The sequence below is a fragment of the Argiope bruennichi genome, chromosome 9 (genome assembly GCF_947563725.1).
Source record: "Argiope bruennichi chromosome 9, qqArgBrue1.1, whole genome shotgun sequence".
NCBI lineage: Eukaryota > Metazoa > Arthropoda > Arachnida > Araneae > Araneidae > Argiope > Argiope bruennichi.
Genome location: NC_079159.1, coordinates 52,516,531 through 52,527,582, shown reverse-complemented (window position 1 = coordinate 52,527,582; position 11,052 = coordinate 52,516,531). Strand labels below are relative to the sequence as shown.

Genomic DNA, 11,052 nt, shown 5'->3' with positions numbered 1-11,052 from the left:
TGACAGAACGACTGTAGAGACTTTAACAGGATGAATTCAACAAATAAAAACTAAAAAGATCTCTTTAGATATATCTACTTGAATATTGAATTAGAGTATTAACAATTCTGTAAGTCTTTGCTTTATGTAGGAAAAGGGAACGAATTCTTTGTAAGAATAGTTCAATTATAAAAATTATCTGTAGACTACAATTTTCTGAAAATTCATTTGCATCACGAATTTCATCTCTGAATGTTTTTAAAAAATAATAAAATGTGATAATATTCTTCAAAGCGTATTTAGATGACTTTTGCTTTAATTAAATTGAAAGATTGAATACAACTTTATAAAAATACATTTTTGTAAATAGTAGAAGATTTTTAAACTGTGGAAGTGATATTCTAAATGATGTACGTTCTTTCTAAAATAGAATTCGAATTCAACTTTTTTTTTCTAATTTTATCAATAATTTTAAGAGGCAAGACAAATTTAATTGAGAAATAGTAAAAACTTTTTCTTTTGCCCTGTTGTTATTGCACAATTGATAAAATTCCCATATCAATAAATAGTTCTGCATTGATTAGTTTTAAAAGAAATCGATTTTAAAGTTCTGAAAGAATATAGATTTTAATGTTCATGGTATTAAAAATGCATTTTTCAAAAGTTGTTAAGAATGCTAAATTTTTAAATATTTTTCAACTCGCTAACAGTGAAAGTAGAATGGCGATTATATTAATTTTGGTATAAGAATATTTCTAATTACTATTTCTCTCTGTATTATATAAATATTCTAGAAGTCAACTTTCTTTTTTACTTCATGTTTGATGCTTTTCATACTATTCAAAAATTTCACTTTCGAACTTCCCTTTTTCTCTATCGCTTCCCACTTTCTGCAACCAGAAAAATATTGATTTTACGGCTCTTAAATTATTAACACAAAATGCATAATTTTGTCGAACAACTTTTCATTCTGTATCTTAATAAAAACGAGAATATAAATTTAATTGAAATTTATTCAAAACTCATACCAACTTTTAATTATATTTTTAAAATAATACAAGTGAAGATTAACTGTATTCAACTAAAGGGCAATGAAGGGCAAAATTTAACATTAAAAATTTAATTCTTTCATTAAATATAATTATTAAATTTAAAAGATTAAATAAATTACTATATTATACTTATAATCATATATATTTCAGAAAACCACAATGTAACATACAAAAAAACCGCACATAACATTTTGATATATAATAATTTTTTAAAAAATACAATAACAAAAGAATCCTAAAAATAGAGTTGATAAGGAGCCTAACATTAGAATTATCCAAATATTTAATTTTGTGTATAGCAAAAGTTATTCATAAATATTAAAAAATATCGAATTGCTGCAAAACTGAAATGAAAATAAAAATGTATAATTTGAAAGTCAAAGCAAATATCCATTTTCACTTTATAAAAAGCTATAAATCTGAAATTAATGATAAAGATTTTTTTATTTTTTTTGCGCAACATATCAAAAGTCAAATATGTTTATTCAATGAGATAAATTTCAGACACATGCACTGAAGAATATGTCCTAACAAGGAAATATCCAACGTAAGAAGCAACTCCAGTGTTTTATTACATTCAAACTGATCCAAAAAAAAATGTATAACTTAAAACACTCAAATGGGATTGAACGTAAAAATTAAACGTAATGGGATGTATTAAAAATTAAACGTAATGGGAATGTAAATGGGATTGAACATAAATCAAAAAGGTAATATTTATAAGTCTTTACATTGATGATAGGAATAATAAATAAAGAGGTTTGATAAAATAAAGAGCAATAAAATTTGCTTGAATTTCAATACAACAGTAAAAAGTATGATTATAAATAGTGAAAATTTTAAAAAGGTAAACTGCAAAGCGAACATATTGAAATATAAAAAAGACAATTACTTAAGCTTAAAAATAGTGAAAAATAATTATTCCTTCAATATTGTTATTATAAGTATTTGAGGAAGCAAAAACATTTGTGCAGTTCTTAATCGTTATATTTCCAATGGTCTTCTCTGTATACTCCAGCAGAAAGACGAAATTTTTTAAAAACATTTTAGTAAAGATTAGTAAAATGATAAGAGAGAGGTTCGATAAAGTTTTGGCAAGTTCAGAATTACTTTGATTTGCTCAATACTTTTTAATAATAGCAAAAAATCCCATTTACTCTTTGATTTTGTAAATTGCGGCTAATAAAGTTCTGTATTATGTATTTCTAATGACTCAAGCCAGTCCGTTATCCACCTGTACCATTTTCTCATTCATAACTTTTTCAGAGAAATCAAAGGATTTTTAAAGAATATTGAGAATTGCTTTGTATTAATCACCGTATCTTATATATTTATCTTGGCTACATAAATCCCTATTCATATCATCTGGAATTTGCTTACACCAGAATGATTAAAGCAGTTTAAAGGTTATATCACTTTATAAAGAGCCAATGGTTGCCTGTTATAGAAGCTCTTGTAAATTTATAGAGACGCATTATCTTTCCAATATTGAGGTATAAAAAAGTGGTGCGAAATATCAACTCATATATTGCCCTCGTCCTCGAACATTAAGCAGAAAGTTGGAAATGCCATCTGTAAATAATTCTAATCGAGGAAAAGAAAAAAATGTCATTCGCTAAGTGAGCATCTTTAGCAGGTTAAAGCTTTAACAGTTAATCTTACTATTACTTTTGAAAAAGTTCCAAAAATTATTTTATAAAGGAGGAAATATGTATAGAAGACATTTACAAACTATTTCTTTGAGAACAAATTTTCTGTGTGATTACATGTTTTTGCTATATTTCATACAAACGTTTTAAAAGGATATTGAAAGTCTCTTTCGGCCACCTAGTGCAGCGCATTTGTCATAGCACTTCTTCAGAACTTGAGAATCGTTGCTTCATAACAGAATTCTTTGTCAGCGGAAAAATAACGGGGAGAGATTAAGTATATACGCTAGCTGTCAAAGTACCAGAAAATGATGTTTTGTTTCAAAAGTGATTGGAAATATGTGATCCGTTTTATGATGATGATGGAGCAAATACGACTTGACCATTCCGAAAAGCTGGTAATTTTTACATCGCCGACGTTTAAGGATTTCATTGTGTTGTTTTATTAGTAGCAGTTCAAAAAGGATCAATAGATTTATTGAATAAAATCTTGCATACGGAAATAAAAAGAATATTAGCAAGATTCTTTTTATTTCCGTATTCCTTGGGCTGTTTTGGTTGAGATGATGAAGAATATTTCCTTACAATAACTTTCAGCTTTACCTGGATTCATTGCTATTTCATCTTACACAAAGTTAATCATTTCATAAGATAAGACAAATGATTTTCGTATCAGCACACAAAATATGAAACTTGATCGTTGTTCGGAATTCGACATCTTTTTCGAAGATGAATAGCTTTGAATGGCTATAATTACAGATTAATCACATTTGGCCGACGAATATAAAGGGGATAAAATCAGTTTTGGCTGGTTAATTACAAGTTATTCATTCTTCACATGTTCACGAATTCATGCGAAATGGCATCATCAATCAATATTTAGAAAATATTTTTAAACTTCTGGTGCGTTTTAAATATTACTGCTTGTCTAAGTGATGACATTGTAATAATTTCACAAATAAAAGTTTATTCTATGAAATTTCAATATTATTCACTATCTTTGGATAATGGATGAATGCCTAACGTCATTTATCATTTAACTTGCTCTTCTATTTACTTCATTCGTAATACATTCCATTAGAACTATTTTGTTTCTAATAAATTCATAAATATATTATAAATCACGGCCTAGATAAATGTGTTATTAAGTTATATTATATATCAATAACAACCTTTCCTAAAAATAAAATTATATAGCCTTTAAGCTACATATTTTTACAGATTTTGAAAAAAAAAAGATTTTCTCGTATATTAAACAATGTCTAAAATTAACCAGAAACAACGAATAAAGTTCTAGAAATTTCTCAGAATAAAGATTTAAAGAATAACTATATTTTTTTAAGTGGTAAAAATTCTGTCAATGTATTACTTCAGAAAAAAAAATCAACGTTGTGGTCTATTAATGCAAAATGAGCTTAAACAATGCTTTCTCAATCATAAAAATAACAAAAATAAAGCATCTTAGAAATTATAACAAACACTAATATGAGAAAGAAACCTATATTATAGAATATATTATAGAAAACTATAAAAGAAAACTATATTTAATTTTATATAAATCATCTTTTCTAATATCAAAACACTCCAATACTTCAGATACACACAGATGTAATCAATGACAATATAAAGCACATTAATGCTTTAAATATGCAACTTTTAAAATATGTTCGGCCGAAGTTTAGTTAAGAGTTGTTTTGTTTTGGCTCTATTTGCTGGGGAAAAAAGACATTTCAAATTATACAGTTTAGTTTCTATGACATCATTCATAACAACGTTTTGTAAACATAAGCCATGTGTGAGAAAGATCATTAGCAATTGTATAATTTATGGAATGCCTTTGAATTCTCCTTTTCAGAAAATATATATTCAATGAGTACAACAATCAAATGAGTAAGTTTTATTTCCAAAAGTGTTTTTTTGACGGAACAGTTAAAGTTTTAAGCTAAATAAATCCAACATAGCTGAATCTGCATTTGGCCAAAATAAAATAAAACTATCGTTTTCGGCTAGACGTTAGTCACTCATCCTTTTAATAGCCTGGATTTAGCCATGTCGATAAAACAACAAATTACATAGCATTACAACAAATTAAGGAACTATTTTATTTATATATAATAAATATATAAATTCTAATTGGTTAGCTAGATTAGCAAAAAAGCGAATAAAATTGTCAAAATCGGCCCAATCATTGTGTCTGAGGAACTGTAAAAATATTTCCTTAAAACGAAATCCGGGGATAATTAAGCGATCAATAATAACTATATGGATATTCCGAACTTAAAAATGAAAAATGAAATGACGAATTCGGCTTTTAGGTTACTCCTAAAACTTCAGTACTCTCGCACATTGTTATACACATTCTAGAAATAGATTTAAAGACAAAGGAAAACAAATTAAGTAGTTCCCCAAAAATTGATATTATCACTTTGCTCGTTGAAAGCAAGTAATTTAAATTGAGCATCAATTTTTCTTTAAACATTGTTGCACTTGCATTAGAAATAGATTCAAAGAAAAAATGCAAAAATTTAATTGGCCTCCATTAAAAGTAGTATTATCTATCTTCATTGATTAAAGTCAATTAAAACTACTATTTTGTACATTTATTCATTTTAACTACCTGTGAGACCCAACTTCAGCCGGCAATTTTGTTTGTTAAATCGCAAATAAAATCCTATGGCCCGTCTTAAATTATAAGCGAAATCTAATTGCATTGCAAACCCAGAACCGAGCATGAGAAAAATGGATGGGAGATCCAAAGCCCTAACCACTACTCCGCCTCTTATACGAATGAAGCGTGTCATGTACGGCCACGTGTTAATATTTAGTTATAACAAAATGTTTTTTTTTTGTGTAAAATCGCGGAGGCTTTTTCCCCCCAGGAAAGACACCTATAGAGATAAATTTAAAAAGCAAAATTTTATCTAAATATAAAATTTCATTCAAATAGTTATAGCCGTTTCGAAGGTACACGAAAAAAATTTATACATATAAAAGAATTGCTCGTTTAAAGTTATAAGATCACGTGCAATTGGCAAGTCAAGAAAGCAGCATTATTGAACACAAATGACATCAAGCACAATTCGCGCAATAATAAATTACAAACACAAAAGCTACATTGAACGACAGAGCAGCCATTAATACACACTTAATTTATAGTAGTTATGTGTATGTTATCCTAGAAAAGAAATTGCGGATATTTATTTGAATGCGAAGCATGTGCAACAACAAGGTGATATCTCCCCTGAAAGGAACATATTCCAAGTAAAAGCTTGATGCAATGCATGTGACCACAAACACAGAAGCCACGCTGAACCACACAACAACAAACAAACTATCTAACCACTTCTTCCCAGTCGAGAATCAGTCTTCCTCCCATCCCCCACGGAACAGTAACAGGCTGGAGAATAACAGTTACATCTCTCGTCATCATCCTCATGGTGTTTGTGTTTGACCAGATGTTTCCGTCCATTCTCGATCGTGAAGATGTTGGTGCCCCTATGGCCAGAGTCCATCAAGGCTGCCTTCTCCTCCATGCTCTTCTTCTTGATATCGGCCTTATTGGCGAACATCATGGCTTCAGGTTGGCCGTCAAAGTTCTGGAGGGCAGATCCCGAGCGAGAGGAATCGTTTTCTGAAAAGAGAGCGTTTACAATTCGTGTTGTCCCCGCCCTAAAAAATTTAGATCATCGGAGGGGACAGCTAATACAGCAAAGATGACCACTTTGGGATAGTGCTTTGGTGTGGGTAACCACTTTAATGAAACTACAATTACCAGAAATTCTGATTCTGAACATCTTAATTTATTTTAATCACGGGATATCTAATAATATAAAAAAGGCAACATTCTTCCCATTGCATTGGTAGTATTTTAAATTTACAAAATTACACTAAAAAGCATGATTTTCTGGTAATTATTTAATTGTTATTCTTCAGAACATTCTGCCCCTAAATCTCTATGGAAATATTATGCACAGAATTGACAAGAAAATATTGTGACTTTAAGTAAATTGTATACTGCTGAATGGCATAAATAATGTTATACTTTTTACATGTAAGAATACAATTTTTCAGAGGATATAGAATTGAAACATGTGTGCATTATGAAAAATAAATGTTAACTTCGCATTTCACTAGTTCAAAATATCTGAATACGTCTGATCTTTGTTCTCTATCACAATTGTATTGAATAACTTTCCTTAGGAGAAAAACAATCAAAACAACAAACGAATTAAAATCAATAAAATGATTCAATAGTAATAAAATGATCCAAGAAGACATTAAATATAGCCATTAGTTATGCTGTGATACTTTACTCTAACATGCTGCTGTAATACTTTTTGATTCATTATATAAAACTGATAGATTTGAGTAAAAGCATGCTTTTCTTTTTATGGGCAATTCTCCAACAATTGTGGCAATCTTATACTGAAACTTAATTCAATTGTAAAACCGCTAGACAATATTTATTACCCTTGCTATCACCTTCTGTTTCCAAGTGATATTTGTCAATGCTTCTAATTAAAGCTCCACCAAATATATAAAATTTCTGTTACAATTGCTACACCTATCTTGGATAGCAACGTGATCAAACAATGAAATAAATATTTGAAATTGCAAACAATATTTTAACTTCCTACCAAATTATCAATAAAATATTTTATTGTATTATTTTTTCTCATTATAATTATTTTTTGAATCCAAGACACAAAAACAGGCCAAATAATTTGCAAATTCCATTGTTTCTTCTTTATGCCGTGTAATTTTTAACATGTTTTTCAATACTGAAAGGCAATGAACAAAACTTTGTTTACAAACAATTTGACATTTTTTTCAATACTGAAAGACAATAATGAGAAAAGTTTTATTTATAAACCATTTGTGACTCCATTATTTCTGTTTCATGTCTTATAATTTAACATTTTTTTTTCAATATTGAAAAAAAATAATAAACAAAACTTAATTTACAAACGGTTTGTGATTTGTAAATTCCATTGTTCCTCTTTTCTGACGCGCAATTTTTAGAATAACTTTCACTATTAAAAGACAATGATCAAAACTATATTTTTTAAAACTTACGTTTTTTCCTTCTGTGCCAACAATAGATGATAGCGAATATAAAAACTACGATGAGGATTACATTGATGACTATGGCGACAATCCATGCCACTGACAAACCTCCTCCCCCTTCGTCACTCTGACCGTCGTTGGTGTTTTCAAGAAGTTTCTAAAAGAATAAACAAATATCAATATGAAACTATCAATCCATAAATAAACAATGTGCAAAAACACCTAAATAATTTTTCTGAATCTATATAATAATAAAATATACATTGTATTTAGAGAGCGCTAATGCTGCTACAACTAAAACACAAATGAACTTAACCAAATTAGAAATAAATATTAAGTTAATAATCAAAGAATCAAAAAGAAAGATTAACTGAATCCGGCCCGAAGACTTTTTCAAGGGTCACCCTCAGGCAAGGATTCAAACCAGGGATTTTTTCTGTGAGGGGTCTGACTTTCGTCCAACAAATTTCGTCCAATATAAATATTTTCCAAGTCTAATCTTTTATTTAAATCAATAATATTATCTTCCAAAGAACAAATTAATAACGAAATTTCAAATCTAGAATTGTTCTGTAAAAATAAAAATCTTATTTATTTATTAAATTGCAAAGAATGTAATTTGAATTACATAGGACAAACCAGTACTGAACTAAATAAACGAGTAAATGGCCATAGATCTGCCATTAAAAACTTTAGTAAAAATGAGTCTTTTGATTATGAGCTACTACACTTCCAATGTCATAATTTTGATAACATTAATATTTACATTCTGGAAGATAATATTATTGATTTAAATAAAAGATTAGACTTGGAAAATATTTATATATGTAATTTGAAAACTTTGTTTCCTTATGGACTCAATAGTAAATTAAATGGAGAAGGTTATGGGGATTTGGATAACATTTGTATTTATAACAAACTTAACATCTTTAAAGACTTTCTAGATAATGAAAATAAAAGTAAAAGATTTAAGAGAGGAAAAGGTAGAGGCGGTAATTATGATATAGTAACTGAGGAATTTCAAAATTTGTGTAATTTGGAACATAATAATGAAAATATTCTTAAAATTAAGAAATATCTATTTGGCTTTAGGAAAAATAAAATTAGATGGTTTATTAATAACAAATTTGAAGATTTAAAGTTTGAAAATTCATTCACTAAATTCATAATTCTAGATCTTATCAAATTCAAACTTAATATAGGAAAAAACAATTTACTATTTAAAACTAAAAGTAATTTAAATAAAGAATACTGTGTAGTGAGATTTTTGGATATTTGCTTCGAAAACCTAAAGTTGCCTAAAGTTATGCACAACAATAAAGAATTTTTTCCTTTAAAGGATAATGCAATAGCTTCAATAGCATTTAGTTATTCAGCAACTTTAAGAAAAAGAATCTGTAACTATAATTACTATAGCAAAAATTTAAATAAGATAGACAAGACAGACTGTAATTGTAATAAAGATATTTATAAAGATTATATAGATGCTGAAAAAGGACATATTATAACAGGGAATTTAAAAATTATAGATTCTAACTCTTTAAGAGATTTAATGGAAAGGGGCACGAAATTTAGATTAAGAGAAAAAGTTAACATTAAAAAAATCTTAATTTCTATCGGACAAGATATGGATATTTTTATTTCCAAATTATCTAGGAAATACCATTGGCCTCCAGAAGGTTTCAGAGAATGGAAAGTAAGGATTTTAGAAGACATTAAAACAAAATTTAATGCAGACAACGTTAGAACTAAACGAGGAATTTATTTCAACAAAGCTTTGAAAAAAGAAATAAAAAATTTAAAAGAGAGGTTTGTTATTACAGTAATAGATAAATCGGCAAATAATTTCGGTTTAATTTGTAAATATTATTATAAAAAACTTCTAATTAATGAATATAACTCTAATTCAACTTACAAATTAATTAACACCGGGAAAAAAGAATTGGATAAAAGGATGCTAGCTTTCGCTAAAAAAATTAAAATAAAAACTTGCTCTTTAAACTACCCTTACCTCTTCCCAACAATAAAATTTCATAAAAAACCAATAAAATTTAGATTCGTAACTTGTAGCACAGGCAGTTACAATTACTATACGGGAAAACATTTCTTTAAATACTTAAAAATTGTCCTAAACAAAATTAAAGAGGAAGATAATTTTATTATCAATAGTAAAGATATCTTGGACTTTCTAAAAGATAACAATATTAATAAGCTTAATACTTATGATTTTGAAAATTTATACACTAATCTACCTCATGAAAAGTTAATAGATGTCTGTACTAATATATATGAAGAATATTTAAATAGAGATATTATTACAAAAACTAATTGGTTAGAGTTATGTAAATTTAATATTAAAGAAAACTATGTTTTTAACGGAATAAATTTTTATAAACAAGAAAAAGGAATTCCAATGGGAACAGCTTTTTCAAGTGCGTTAGCCAATATTTTCCTACATTATTATGGAAAAGAAATAATTAAACTTAACTTAATAATAGGCTGGAGATATATTGATGACTTAATTTTGTTAAATGTGGATAATCCTAATGATATTATTAATTGTTACCCAAAAGAATTAGTTTTAACTCAAACAAACGAAAATCAACTTAAAGCTAATTATTTAGATTTAAATATAGAAATTGTTAATGGAAAAACTTTGATAGGTATTTATGATAAAAGGGATGAATTTAACTTTAAAATAATTAAACTTAGTAACTACCATTCTAATTTAAACTCTAAAATTTTCAAAAATTTGATATTTTCACAATTTAACAGAATTAAAAAAATTTGCAATAATAAAAGCTCTTATATCTTAGCAACAAACAATCTCATTAAAAATTTAACTATTAACGAATTTCCCAAAAACTTTTGCAATTTAGAAGTTTTGATAAGAGAGGGTCTGTTTAATTTCTGACTTCCTCCGGTTTGTTAGCTTTGAGTTCTAATTCAATAGATGGCGCTTCAAGTTCGATGACGATACATTATGACGAAACGTGGGAGGCGGATATAGCTGTAAACGTGGAAAAATTAAATCTTAGTTTAGTTCAACGAAATACATCTACAATAGCACGTTTTAACATCAAGTAGTTTTCTTCAGATTTGTACTTTCATTTTGTAAGTATTTTGCCTTGTGTTTATATTACTTTTGGTTATTTTTTGGTTCTTTTTTCATGTATTTTGTGGTTTGATTTGCTGTGGTCTTATTTGGTTTGTTTTTTTTTGCTAGTGTTTTTACTTGTTTTAATCTTGTGATACTAATTTATCTCTAAAACCTCAATTTTCTGGGATTTTCGGGTCACGAGGGG

At 27.8% G+C, this 11,052-nt stretch overlaps 1 protein-coding gene across 1 annotated transcript in view; it reads right to left on the bottom strand.

Annotated features, from left to right (window-relative positions):
• Positions 1-11,052, bottom strand: part of LOC129984944 (uncharacterized) — a 125,880-nt gene that overhangs the window by 62,732 nt on the left and 52,096 nt on the right. Inside the window, exons 7-8 of the mRNA XM_056094887.1 lie at positions 7,757-7,904; positions 6,021-6,311 (exon numbers count right to left, since the gene is read on the bottom strand). Coding sequence (XP_055950862.1) covers positions 6,021-6,311; positions 7,757-7,904 — 439 coding nt within the window. The remainder of the gene's footprint in view (positions 1-6,020; positions 6,312-7,756; positions 7,905-11,052) is intronic.